This window comes from Mustela lutreola, chromosome 2, assembly GCF_030435805.1.
Source record: "Mustela lutreola isolate mMusLut2 chromosome 2, mMusLut2.pri, whole genome shotgun sequence".
NCBI lineage: Eukaryota > Metazoa > Chordata > Mammalia > Carnivora > Mustelidae > Mustela > Mustela lutreola.
Genome location: NC_081291.1, coordinates 186583638 through 186598683, shown reverse-complemented (window position 1 = coordinate 186598683; position 15046 = coordinate 186583638). Strand labels below are relative to the sequence as shown.

Sequence of the window (15046 nt, the reverse complement as noted above, 5' to 3'; positions counted from 1 at the left end):
CAGCAATATCATATGCCATTTAAAGAATTAAAAGTAACATGAGTTTCTGCCTCTGCTATCAAGAATTTTCTACATGTCTCAGGTTCACATACTAATAGTTTCCTTGGGCATAAAAATGCTGTTATTAGAACAGAAAATACTCTTTTCTATTATATTAATCAAAGGAAAATTTGTTTTATAAAGTTTATAAAAGACACTCGTATACAGGAGAAAAATTCAAATATTTTATTGCCTCCATTGCAGTCCTTTGGGAACTCATTATTTATTTGAAAGCATGGTGTTGTTCTCCATTCAGGGAAATATATCTTTGAGAAAGTACACTGTTTTAAAAATAATGTGTACAGCCGTAGAGAGTTTACCAGCAATACTTTCCTGTCTCCCAGATACTACTACAGCTTTTAAAACAAGCAATAAAACAGAAATTCTCCATTGTTAATCACAAGGCACTTCCCAAAGCAATGACATTTCAGAGTGGACATAAGGAATAAATTGTCTCTCAGAGAGTCAGGGGGATATGGGTCTATGGGTAACAATTCTGTTTTGGTACAAACTCAAGTCAGTAAAAGTCATTTAACAGATTATTTACAGTGTAAAATTAAAAAAAAAAAAAGATTAGTTACCTTTACAGATTATCCAGTAATTTAATGAATTCTTTGATATTTTCTCAATAAGGTTCTTGATTATAAATACTATTTTTACAGTGATTCATTTCTAAGATTAAAAATCCTTGATTTAAGAATAATGATTTATTACCAGAAAAAACAGTGTCTTCTAGGGGTGTATATTGAGTCTTTTTCCTCAGTGTCTTACCACTGCATGTTAGAATAAGTGTAAGCTCCTTACTAAGACATAAAAAGCCCTGCATTTTTATGTATTTATATTTTACCTGACCTTGACATTCTTTCTTACCTTGTGTTGGACCATAAGTCTGTTGTTTTTCATGCACCAGACTCAGTGGTTTTTGTTTTGTCTTGTTCTCAGTTCTTCACTAGTCAACCTCTTTCCTGCCTCTTGCTTAGGATCTGTTATATCAGGTAACTTACTTTCTGAATATTGACCACCCCTCTCCAACATTTTGTCCTCTGGCAATTTTTAAATGGCTGGACTTTCTCCCCATTTAGGTTTCAGCTGAAATTTCACCACCTTCTTAGCCAGGCTTTCCTGTATAAATTTCTGTTTTCTTGTTTTACTGCTTATATCTAGACTGTAAGTTCTAAAGACAAAACTTTACAACATTTCTAGCCTGTTCATAGTTTTATCTCTAGCTTCTACTATTTTAAGCACATTCTTGGCACAAAGAATGTATTTGTTGAATAAATTAATGTCATGAAGTATATTTTATAGGCAAAATCTGTTATGAAGGTGAAGATAATTTTTCAGAAACCCTTAACATTATATACGTTTATGTGTATAGTTCATATGCCTAATGTGAACTGATTGCATATTATTGGATGTCATGTTTGATATCATTTTTTTTCTTTTTTTAAAGATTTTATTTATTTATTTATTTATTTATTTATTTGACAGAGAGAGAGAGAAAGATCACAAGTAGGCAGAGAAGTAGGCAAAGGGGTAGGGGGAAGCAAGCCCCCTGCTGAGCAGAGAGCCTGATATGGGGCTCAATCCCAGGACCCTGGGATCATGACCTAAGCTGAAGGCAGAGGCTTAATGCATTGAGCCACCCAGATGCCCCATATTTTTTCTTTGATATATCTTGTATCTATGATATCTCAAAATTTCATATTACGTCCCTTAACCCAAAGAGTTATAATTCAAATAGAATCTCTGTTGCTCTTTTACATGAACATCTCTCTTCAATGTTCCAATGCAATTATTTAAAGTTTCTGCAGAGAATAAGATATGAACAGAACATTAATCTATAGGCAACTTGGCTAATAGTCAATACGATTTTATGCTTGCTGAGTATGCAAGTATGTTGCACCAAAAGAAAGATGTTATTGAAATATATCTCCTATGACTAAGCGAAATCACTAATTCACAACAATATATTAGGCAACAATTAATTTGATTGTATATATTTTTTTCATTTGGAATCAGGGAATGCTAGCATAAAAACCAGACTGAAGTCCTAATTGTCTTCTCACTTATACCTTTCCTTACTATGTTTACCTTATTTTGCTAGCTGTATTTTGTATTTTTTAGGCAATTGTATATTTAAAGTTGGGATTTAATAATGCTTGCTCTATTTTCTTACATTTTTTCATTTAATTTGCTCCTGGCAATGTTATTAGACTTTTAAATTTTCCTTGAGGTTATTAAATATTCTAAAATGTATCATAATTCAACTTTATTTGTTACTTTCTTTAAGTATATGGACATTCTAAGACCTACAGGGTGACATGGAAATTATAGGTATCATTTCCCCTTTCTTCCATGTCATCCTTGTGCAGGGCCATGCTAATCTTCTCTGTATCATTCCAGTTTTAGTATATGTGCTGCTGAAGTGAGAGCACTTTTCTCCCTCTTTTGTCTCAGGTTGAAGTTTGCCTCAGGATCTTCAATTTTAAATAGTTATGTCCCACCCATTGTGGGTTTTTTGTTTTGGGGGGTTTTTTTGGTTTTTTTTTTTTTTTTGCTTTCAGAAGATTGATTATTGTACAGTCAGCACTATATTCCTCACCCTGTCTTCAGAAGAGTCCTACCATCTGTGTGTTCCTTTCCAGAATATTTCCTCCAGGTTGACATCTCAATTTAGAATTTAGTTACGTGATTGAACTTCACTGTGAACCAGACTGTGATTGTGGTCATAAATTTCTTTTTTCTGGAAGGCTGCCTCTCAGATGTTCATCAGTTACCAAGTAAAGCTAGTCAGTTATATCTAGGTCTTGCGCATTCACCCTGAAAGCAGTATTCTAAAAAGATAAAATGAATTTAGACACGCATGATAATTACATGTTAGCATTTTTTGAAGTTATAAAAGTAATTTTAAAATTCTCTTATTTTTTCATAATGCTTTGTGAGAGATGTAGTTTCCTTTTCATTTTAAAATTATTTCCTTTGCTTTTCATTTTTCCACATTGCAATACTTAAAGATCTGTATGAGTAGGAAAAGAAACAACTTTATGAATATGAATGTGAACAATTCATCAAGTTAATTTTTTTCTTGAAAAACTATACATGCTCGGGGCGCCTGGGTGGCTCAGTGGGTTAAGCCGCTGCCTTCGGCTCAGGTCATGATCTCAGGGTCCTGGGATCGAGTCCTGCATCGGGCTCTCTGCTCAGCAGGGAGAGCAGGGAGCCTGCTTCCTTCTCTCTCTCTCTGCCTGCCTCTCAGTGTACTTGTAATTTCTCTCTGTCAAATAAATAAATAAAATCTTTAAAAAAAAAAAAAACTATACATGCTCATTCAGTAAATTGTAATTAGAATTTTTGAGAAGATTCAAAACATTTAAGGGAATAAATTAAATATAGATAAATTAATGAAAACAAATATATTTTAATGTTTTTATTTCAAAAATCTATTTCAGCTGCAAAGCTTGATATATTTACATTTAGTCTGAATCCGTGACCCTTTAATAGCTTTTTGTTTATTATGCATTTTCACAGAATAGTAGGCAGAAAAACAAACAAAGAATGAAAAGAACTGGTTTTGTACAAATATATATTTTTAAAGTATTGAGCATTCTTTTAAAAATCAGATAATGTTTTAAAACATACTGAGGCAATGCACTAGGCAAGAACATAAAGCTGTCATAGAACAGCATTTCCTAGGATTTTATAAATACTCTCTAAAACTTAGAATTTTATAAATTAAAGAAAATATGATATGGCTGAGTAATATAAAATTAATGGATGAAATTGGAGAAATCTACTTTAGGTAGAAAGAAAAACTGCTGGGAACACCTATAATAGAGAAGGCTGAGGTACACAATCTCACAAAAACATTTTTGAAACGTAGGGGAAGGGGATGATGTTTCATTTCACCTACATTACAAATTTCTTCAGGCCAGCCCTGATCCTGAAATCAAGAACTGACTCTAATTATAAATCTTACTTAGACACAGCAAATGGTAACTACTTTTGGTATGATGTTGCATAGTTAACTGGGTCACCTACTCACAGTCACTGTGTAGGTTAATTGGAAACAACCCAATGGTAATCCCATTGGTTTCCTGGTCAGCTTGAGTGTCCAGGAAAACCTATTACACATTCTGGAAAAGGGAAAGAGAGGTGAAATTTCTGCAGGAGAATTATGATTCTCTGGGTCAGGAGCTGTGGGAGCCACTGTAAATCTGAAAGAGCCTTTTGTCATGGATCAGAAGCCAGCAAAGGCCCTGGGCCAAGCTTTGAGTACACAGAGCTTCTGCTCCAGGAGTTGGGAGCAGAATGGGTCCCTCACAATGGCCATAGCGAACACCAGGATCTGGTCTACGGGATTGTAACTGCTGAAGCTGCCAGTCTGGCACTGCTATGCTCTGATATCAGGAGGAGAAAGCCCTTCCAACCTTCCTGGCCTTCCAAGACCCACTGCCCGCCAGCTTTGTTTCTTCCCTGCCTTGGTCTGGCAGTTGCAATGGAACACAGGTCTCCAACGTGCTTCCTGTCTCTATGGAAACTGGCAGGCAGCACCAGACTGATGGCCATGCTCCATAGTGGCTGGGCAGAGGGGCGGCACAGAAGGTGGATACCAGGTGTTATACTCTATAAGACAAGCTGAATCCTGAAAGGATAGAGTCAAAGAAAAACAAATTATATGTGGCCACCTAGGAAAACAGAATACTTAAAGTTGTTTAGACAAACCTAAAAGCTAAAATGAAATCATGAGAAAATGGCTAGAGAATTCTGTATTTTAAAGAACAGAGGGACATTCCAAAAGTGGGAACATTTTGCACTTAGCTTATCAGTCTTAATTTTTCCTCCAATTTCCTTTCTCACATGATAGAGCACTTATTGCTCTTCTCTTGAGAATTTTAAGCTTGTGTTAATAGCATTTGTGATTTTCAATCCAATAGGCTTTAGTATGCAATGTGTGTTTCAGTACACACAACTACTGAGCCACAACTTTCACATTAGAAGGTTTTTTGTTTAGACTGCCTTTGGTAATTTAGTGGAAGTAATAGCATGCTATGTGTGCATTTAGATATATTTTTAGACTCTAAGCAACAAGAATGATCTTGAACTTTCTAAGATTCAGGTTCTTTGTATAAATCCCAAACCTGTTGATGGAACAGATGAAAGGGAGGGGGGAGGAAGGGAGACACAAAGCTAAGGGAAGACCTAGAGAATAGTAAGCTTCCTTTGTATTTCACTGAGAAATGTATGCCTATTTCTGTCATTTCTTATATTTAAGGACCTGTGTATCTACTGATCCATTTAGCACCTGTGTTTTTCATGACCAAAATATGAGAACCTTAATGAGGCCAGTATTTTGCATTTAAAATGGGGTTCTTGAGAGGACAAAAAAAATTTAAAAACAAATCAAAGCATTACTTATGCCACTTGATTCAGATACCAGTACCTCTATTGAATTAAACAATTCTGTAGACTTAGTTGACAGTTTTCTCTAAGCATAAATATATTCCCAAATGAAGAATCAAAATATGTGGTATTGTTTATCTCATGGGAAGTTTATTCTTTCTCATGGAACAATCACATCTTCAATTCTTTCACACCTTGCTTTTATTTGTTCCCTTCACTGTTGTTAAATCCAGTTCTTCCTCTGAGAAAGTTGTGCTCATTTTCAGGAAGAAAAATAATGAAGGTCCTCAGTTCCTGTTAAATAGCCCACAAAAGTTGATCATTTACCCAAAAAAACCACTGACTGTAACTCACTCCCTCTCAGATGTGCAAAGACTCACCCACTGCCTGTCTGTCTAGATATATCTCAGGTGATTACTGCCCTTAGTTAGTAAGCACTCATGCACAGCGTGCACGGATCCACTGTTGCGCCCCACATTTAATCTTTAGTGCAGGAAGAGAGATGGAGAAAACCATCGCCTTCACTCATCGTTCATTCAGGAGATAGCAAGGCTTGAATGATGCCATTTTTGGAAGCAGAGCCATGTTTTGGGATCAGTGTGCAAACATGCATTTTTGCCTGTCTGCTCTCTTTCCACAATACTGCTGGCTTCAAAGATCTCTCTCCACTGCTTTGTTTATTGCTCCTCTACAGTGATGGCACATCACAGCTTGGCAGCAAGGTCGAGATAGCCATGATCTTAGAATTTGCTTCTTTATGTGCTGCGTGACAGTGTGTTGGGTTCTTGGTGGTTAGTCAGTGAAAGCATGCTTGAAATGTGGGAAGCAAGGACAGCTCTTAACTAACTGAGGTCAACAGGAGTCAAGACTCTGTTCACTTGAGTTTGAATTTGGTAATTCCTGATCCAGACAAGAAACGGTTTGAACCATTTTTTCCCTAAGCATATGAGAAATAGAAACATTAAAGGAATAATGGCAGCTTCTCTGTCTGCTATTTAAAGACAGGGTCAGGAAAGCCATCTTTGCAGACTATTGAATAATTGCTCTTCATTAAAGTGTCTTTCACAGCAATAAATTAGCAAATGGTTTCCATATAACTACTGCAACTAGCCTAAATGGGTTTCAGTCCCTGATGCTAGTTAGAAATAAACTTGGCAGTCTAAGAAAACTACCAGTTTAGCAGAGTAGAGGTGGGGGAAAAGAAGATAATTTAGAGGACTTTTATTGGAAGAATGATGAGTGGGAGGGGGAAAAGGACTCTTGGAAAATGATTTGAGGATAAAGGGGAAAATGGACTGAAGAAGGCTCCAAATATGAAGAGAAGAACTTCAAAAATGGAGTTTTATTGCATTGGAAAGAGCTCATTGGTTTTCAGGAAAAAAACAAAAAACAAACAAAAAACCCCTTTATTTATGCTAAATATGTAGGTAAGAGCCCCAAGAAGACACATTAAAGGTGATTTTCCAGTGGTGTGCTATATAAATGATTAACAACTGCCTCTGTGGGAGGAAAAAAAAAAAAAAAAAGACGCTGATGAGCTGTTTGCCAATCTCTATAGTGAAAAGACTCTCACTGAGGTCCATTTGAAGCTCATGTCATTAAGCATGAAGTGAGAAAAGTTACATTCGGTTGACTCTCGTGAGCTAGTATGAGCCCGCTCTAGCACATCACAGCTTTTACTTGAATTTCAAATGTTCTTTCACTTATTAAAAATAGATGTAAAAGGTTGAAATGCATCTTTGAAATGTTTAACTCCAAACTCTATGCTTATTTTATAACAGTTACTCAGTCAGAATTAAGTTCACTTTCCTTCCCAAGCAGTTTTTTTTTTTTTTTTTTTTGGTTAAGTATGTGAGGTCTGAAGATAGGGTGGGAAGGTTCCGAATCTGGCTGCTGCACTTTCCAGCTGTGTGACTGTGGGCACATTATTTAAACTCTCTTTGCATCAGTTCCAGCATTTTCAAGGTAGAAAGGGTAACAAGATTGGCATGAAAAGTAAATCACTTATAAAAGAAATGCACTTAGAATAGTGCCTAGAATATTGTGAACGCTCAGGTAAGTTTAGCTGTATTTTTCATATATTTACCATTGGCTTAGTGATTGTGGAAGATGGGGTGACAGAGGAAGAGTACTATGAAAACTGGGGTGCCTAGATGGCTCAGTCAGTTGACCAGCCGACCCTTGGTTTCCACTCAGGTCATGATCTTAGGGTTGTGAGATCGAGTTCCTCATCAGGCTCCATGCAGGAAGTCTGCAGGAGATTCTCTCCCTCACTCTCTCCCTCTGTGCCCCCCTGCCATTCTGTCTCTCTCTCACTCTCTTTCTCTCTCAAAATAAATAAATAAATCTTTAAAATGAATGTTGATCCAAAAGAAATTGGACCAGGAATGGAAAGTAAAATATTTTCCATCTCAGAGCCCTGTCTACGTAAGAGAGATTAGGTAGGGGTTATTTACTCAATATTCAAGGAAAGTTTTTGTCTTGTATGCTTGTCCCCTTCTGGAGCATAAATTTGACACAGTTGGTTTTTTTATGTCCCATTTTGGGTTCTGACAATGGTATTGGATATACCTAGAAAAGATATATCTAGAAAAGATTACATCTGTTGTATCTTATGTATACTCCTCATGATTTTCAATCAGATCTTTAAAAAAAAAAAAAAAAGGTCTTAAGATAATATACCAACAAGGATTTTATGATTTTAAGTTTCCATATTTTTTTCCTTAGTAAGGAATATCTCTCCTTGTGTCCCTCTGTTTTGACAATGAACAAATGTAGCAGACTTGAGTTACTATGGTCCTTCTACTGTCACGAGTTCCCCTATAATGCCAGCCACACTGCTCTAAGGAGATGCTTTCCTACTGGACAGTGAGCACCACCGGAAGCTTCAGTTCACAATACGGAATGTTAAGCAATGAAACTGATTCAAAGATAAGTTTTATTTTCTTACATTTGAGCATACACTTGTTTGACAAGGATTAACTCCTCTGAAATCCAGGATGGGGCTGAGCTTAGCTGGAGGAAGGATCCTTTTAAAGTATGATATGACCAATGCATGTCAGAAATCCTTATAGATGGGGGGAATAAAGAAAGAGTTATATACCACAAACAGACTGCCTTCTCCCCTGCCTTTATATCCTCTTGCAAATTCTCCCAACTCTGTAGTCTCCTTATAAACTTCCTCTGTGCATCTTTCAGATGATGTTGATTATATAAGGCAAAGCATGTGGTAGGTCCCCAAAATATTTGTTTAATGAATGCCCTAAAAATGAATCCTCAATTTTGGTAACATACTGATTCTGCTAATTAAGAAAATTAGTAACTTCTTCAGAAAGACTCTCTAAAATTGAATTAAATGACAACCTTGAGCCAGAAAGAGTTAAAAGAGAAAAGTGGCAGTTAATCTGATGCTCTCTCCAGGTTATAACTAGAAGTAAAAGGCAATTCAAAGCTTGAGAAGAAGTTTGACTGTCTACAAAACTGGCTTTTGAATTGATTTTGGAAACCACATATCCTAAGGGTATTTAAGATTAGTAGATTCTCCACATGAGTTTGCTCTCTATGGGGAAAAACTAAATTATTTGACTGCAGGGATTTTAGGCTGCAAGTCCCAGGGAACTGAAGTCATAACTCTTTAAAGTCAGAACCCACATGGGGACAAGATGGAGGGAAGTTGTCCTAATCTGCTACCTAAAAGGACAAGGAATAGGTATGCAAGTGTGTATAGAGTAACCCACATGCAGAAGACCCTAGCAAATACCACTTTCTTTCTTCTCTAGGCCGGTAAGGAAAGATTAAAATACTTGTCAAAAGGAAGTTCTGAATAGGATAGGCTATGTGAGGGCAGTTGATATTGACATTCTCTCTGATTTGATTTTAATGCTACAACTGAAATTTATGAGGACATATTTCAGCTAGGTATGCGACTGAAAATTTCACTGTTAAAACACTTACTCATTTATATTTTTTACTGTTATCTAATTCACACTTTAGCAAATAGTAATCAAGTTACTATGACCCTGCAGCCTTTGTGGAAAAATAAGAATAAAATGTTGAACTTTCAGAACAAACCCCAAATGGTTCATTGACTTTGTTTCACCATGGAAAAATCACTTAACCTCCCAGTGTCAGTTTACCCATCTGTGAAATGAGAAGGATAATATTTTCTTATGGGGATGTTTTCAAAATTATTTTGCAAATGTAGTGGATGAAATTGTTGCAAGCATCACTGCTCTTTTTCCACTTCTTTAAAGAAGCAGACAATATTATTTATGTACCAGTTGATAGTCAAATTGTCACCCGGGATGCACTGTGTATTCTTATTAGCAGTTGTGTGCTTTTTATTACTTAAAGAATCCCTCCTCCTTCCCACTGTCAAGTTTATTGTGACATCAAAGCTCGGGAATCTGAGCAAAATATCTCGAAATCATTCTGAGCTTCATATTTATGAACTGTTAATCTGATATCCCTGGTAATTATTTCTTCTTTCTGTTTTAGCTCATGTTTTCTCTTACATGGTTTTTCGCCTCACCTCACTTCACAAGATTGATAGTTTTCCATGTTTCCCTGCTAGAGGTCACCTCTGAGCTGAAGGCAAAACACATCCCACTCTGGCTCCTGTTGACTTTTAAGTCAACTATCAAAGAATTTACTCCAGACATCTCCTAACCTCAATTTAAAAACTCCACCCTAAAGACTACAGGGAGATATCCTGGGGAGTTGCCATAGTGACTCTAAGAGGTTGGCATTGAGAAGACAAAGCTACTGATATCAGATTTTATAGTTGATAGGCTTAATTTTATAACGTGGTCATGAACTTCCGTGCTTGTGTCATTTAGATCTGGAAAGAAATTTTCCCCTTCTGGCTCTTGTGTCTCTTACAGTGCCAATCAACAGGCTTCTTGGTAATAAGATCCTTTATGCCAATAGCTCCCGCATAACCTCAAGTGGTGCTTGTGGTAATGACAGGATCATTACAAAACTAAAGAAGAAAAGGGAAATATATTTCATGGGTGTGATTAAGTCATCATAATGTTCTTGCATATGTAAATTATCCTTGACTTAATGAACTACCTTGCTCACATAATAGTATTTTAACCTGGCTCTGGAAAGTCATTTTTTACCTCTGTTGATGATTGTTACCAGACTTGGCAGAGCTTATCTCCAGATCATCTTGCTGAAGTGAAATTTATGTATTATGTTTCCATGTGCATGAATTTTGTTTTAACCACTAGAAGTGTTCTTATTAAGTAAAGTTATTATATGAATTATTTTAATAAAGTACTATGGTACTTAGGAAGACGGAATACTTGATTATATTCTAATGATATCCAATTTGACAAGGGTCATTTAAAATATGTTTTTATCTTGATTATGAAAGAAATATATATTCGTTGGGGAAAATCAGGAAAGTAGAAAAAGGAACAAAGGAGAATATTATCTCTGTCTCCTAGGTTAATCTTTTGAAGATTTTGGTAGATAGTCTGCAAGATGAACACTCTTTGAAAAATACTTACATTGTTTTCTCGTGTTTCTAAAAACAGCTACATCTACAAGAAGCTCTGGTAAAATAAGATTCTTTTTTTAAATTTCTTTTATCAGAAATTGAAACTACAGTTCTAGTATCCATATTTCATAGACTATTCAGGATTATAAAAGCTACCAGGGAAGTATTTTATGTGGTATCTTCTGCCGCTTTAGGGAGTTCAATTCAGCCAAAATTATTCCAGTGCCTTGTTTTCAAAGATGATGAGATCCATCCTATATAATTAATGCAAGGCCAAAGGAAATTAATGATAATCATGTTACTATTTGAATATAAATCTTCATGTGTGCCTAGAAGGCAAAGAAGTTTTTCTGGAACACATAAGGGAGTATGAAGGAGTCTTAATGGTATGCAAAACTGTTGTCCCTGATTAAGAATTTTCAATTATTCTTTCTGTCTTTTTGTAATATATAGTTTTGTTGTTGTGCGGTTGGTTGAATGTTTTTGTTTTGTTTTGTTTTGTTTTTTGAGTGAAAAGTTAAGTCCAGTGCAGCTCTTGGGAAGTTAATCATTTTATAACTTTCATTTAATCAACATTTTCTTTAATCCCTTTTTAGGCAGCCAAGGGCAGTTTCCACTAACACAGAATGTAACGGTTGTTGAAGGTGGAACTGCGATTTTGACCTGCAGGGTTGATCAAAATGATAACACCTCCCTCCAGTGGTCAAATCCAGCTCAACAGACTCTGTACTTTGATGACAAGAAAGGTGAATACATTTTCTTTTAAATGTTTTAATCATATTCTGAAATATCCTAATTATAATGAATTTATTTTTCTGAGATGATTCAAATTATTCGTTTTGATTACCAAACTGCTGCTGCTTGTATTTAAACATGTTAAATATTAAATACTTTAGTTTGCAAGTCATAAACACTAAAGATAACCTATGTCAACTTTTTAATAAAATAAACAGCTTCAATTCTGTTTCAAAAATCATTTTATGCTTTCTCTTAACCATTATCTTCTCTCTAGATATCATATTCCTTCATTCTTATAATTGCCTTGTGTGTAGATTAGCTATTTTTTCTCACTCCAGGTAATATACATATATATTTTTTATTAACCCTAGCTTAATATATTTAGAAGATGCTCTATGATTTTGGAAAGTTTTGTGATTTTATTCTTATGAATGGGCTTGAAAGTAAGAATTGTAGAAATGATACCCATAATAAGTTTAAGTAAGTCCATGTTTCAAAATAAAGAACTGAAATGAAAAAGGTGTGTTTACTTCAAGTCGAGTTAGACTTCCTTAATTAACTGGACTCCTAATTGGATGATAGATTTTGATTAGAGCTTTTTTAGAGAAGTAATGAAATTCATAAAATTCATTCAAGCAAACACCTGAAAGTATACATTGAATTTCTAAGACTTTATCCATTATTGTAAACATTGGGAGGAAAAGGGAGTTCATGAACCATAATAAAAATATGGAGCTGTTGCTATAGATAAATTTACATCATATAGAATATAACTATTTATACATTGGCTGTTCAACATGGTCTCAATATCTGGATTTCTTATGAATCTGTATAGGTAACAGCAAGATAATTTGAAAGCAGTTTCATTTTAATGGTTGAAGAATAGTTGTATTAGTCCAATAAATCTGCGTATTTGCCCTAAAATAGGAATTCACTGTATTATTTTTACCTTGCTGCAGTTTTCCCTCTTTGATACACTCTAGATTTAAAATGACTTGTTTATTTATTTAAAATTTTAATATGTAATGAAGGATTGATTAAAAATTTATCGACTCAACAAATAATTTTTAATGTTTCCTTCATCAAAGGTGTTAGAGTTGGTGAACAAACAGATAAAATCCCTGCCCTTAGAGGACGTACAGTCTAATAAGGGACAGAAGATAAACCCATGATTAACTATATTTTAGAGTACATTGGTAGGGAACAAGTGTTTTCTCTCTCAATAGATAAATAGATGCATAGATAGTTGATACATACTTACAAAAAGAGAGGGAGAGAGAGAGGGAGGGAGGGAAGGAGAGAGAGAAATTTTAAGAAACTGGCTCAAGTGATTGTGGACGCTAGCACGTCTGAAATAGGCAAGGCAGGCCAGCTGAGTAGAGACGCAGGGAAAAATCAGTATTGCAGCTCCAGTCTGAAGACAGTCTGAGACAAAATCCCTCTTCCAGGGATCTCAAATGTTTTCCCTTAATGCTTCAACTGATTGAACAAGGGCACAGCAGGATAATCCGCTTCACTCAAAGTGTACTGACTTAAATTAATCTCATCTAAATATACCTTCCCAGCAGCATCCAGACTGACATATGACCAAATATTGGGGTACTGTGGCCTAATTAATTGGTGGGCATATAAAGTTAAGCATCACAGAGGGTCAGGCTAGCATTTCTGTAGACCTGCATTACTTAGAAAGAGCTTTTATTTATTGTTTTATTTTGCCATTTGATTCCTGGCAGGAATCACCAATGGCCGCATTGTCATAGAATCATATGAGAGGATGGGGCTAAATGTCCCACAGTAATGTGAGATTTTAAAGTTAGTATGGTGATTTAGACCTTGTGACTCAAATATTGGCCAGACTTAAAGCCAAAGTGGTGACTCCATAATTATGTCTTGATTAGAATATTGTGTAATCACTCAGGTTTAATGTGGACTTTTAGTCACAGAGATTTTTTCTTTTCTTTTTTTTTTATTTTTTTTGGTACATGAAGAATATTTTAAAGAATCTGAAAATGAATTTTGAAATGTTTATCTGCTAAACACTCACTATATAGTATTAATGTAATTTTAATCCCTATTAGTATTGTTGGTTATGTAATGCTTCTTTTTAATCCCATTTAGAAAATTTTAAAGATATTTTGTGAGGCTATAAAATATATCTTTGCAGTTTTAAAAAATATGAGTAATATCTATCTTTATTTATTTATATTTAATTATTTAGATTATCTTTATATCTTTATTTATATTTAATGTGATACTTTAAAATTTTTTTTAAAAGAAAGGATATTCAAGAATAAAAATTTGATTTTATGAATTAATGAATTACTTTATAATTTTATAAATATAACCCCCATAAACTAACCTGTATTTCAGGTGAATGAATAGGGATGAAAGTTATACAAGTAAAAATGAAGCTTTGAAGACTACCTTTGATTTCACTAGTAAAATCCTAGTAAAAAATTTCCCTAGTAAAAAATATATCTAAGTTTTATCATGCTATTATTCTGTAAAGCTTATATTTTGACTTTAAGTTTACTAGTGCTTTTGGGGTAATGAAGGCACATCTCTTAAAAATTAAAAAAAAAAAAATGTACTAATGTTTACTTCTCTTTGCTCCTTTATGGTGTTTGGAGGAGTTTGTTGTTTTTTGAAACAAGTGATCTCTGTTTCTTTCTAAAGAATGAAGTCACATCGGGGCACCTCAGAGACTTAGTCCTTTGAGTTTCCTGTTATTGGTTTTGGCTCAGGTCATGATCACAGCCTCTGCAGGGAGTCTGCTTGAGTTTCTGTCTTTCTCTCTTCATCTGTCTGCCCCCAGTCCCCTCTCACTCTCATGCTCTAAAATAAATTTTTTTGTTGTTTTTTAAAAAATAAAATCCCATTAGTTAAAAAAAAATACATAAGAGTCACACACAGAGATTCAAAAACCTCTTTTTGCTTTTAGTATTAATTGATTACAGTATTTGCAAATAAATATTTAAACGGGTATGCCCAAACACAAGGTGACATCAATTTTAAGGAAATTTCTCCCTTTCCCAGTGATGCAAAGCAAGAGAAAATGTTTTGGGGACAAAATCATTTAGAGATGCTCATGGAACAATTAAATATATAGTTATGATATTTAATTCCTTGATTTGAGTGTATTTGTGTATTTAAACTAATACAAAAACATATATTCACTTAGAGATACTGCTTTTCCATCCTAGCATTTAATGAAATAAAATTACTTAGCCGCACTTTTTCAAAGTGTAGGATATTATCAATGAGAAATTTGTTCCAGGTAACAACTATGAATTTTTATGACAGCAGAACAATTTTTTTGTTGTTCATTCATCCTGCAGGAGTGTAATAATGATCTGTGCTATG

At 34.8% G+C, this 15046-nt stretch overlaps 1 protein-coding gene and 1 non-coding gene across 2 annotated transcripts in view; one reads left to right on the top strand and one right to left on the bottom strand.

The window, feature by feature from the left end:
- CADM2 (cell adhesion molecule 2) overlaps window positions 1-15046 on the top strand; it is a gene marked incomplete at its 5' end in the record, with an annotated part of 343268 nt that overhangs the window by 61698 nt on the left and 266524 nt on the right. The window contains one exon of the mRNA XM_059165081.1: window positions 11542-11691. Coding sequence (XP_059021064.1) covers window positions 11542-11691 — 150 coding nt within the window. The remainder of the gene's footprint in view (window positions 1-11541; window positions 11692-15046) is intronic.
- On the bottom strand, window positions 2366-2474 carry LOC131826152 (U6 spliceosomal RNA). The gene has a single exon (XR_009351447.1). It is a non-coding gene; the product is annotated as a U6 spliceosomal RNA (small nuclear RNA).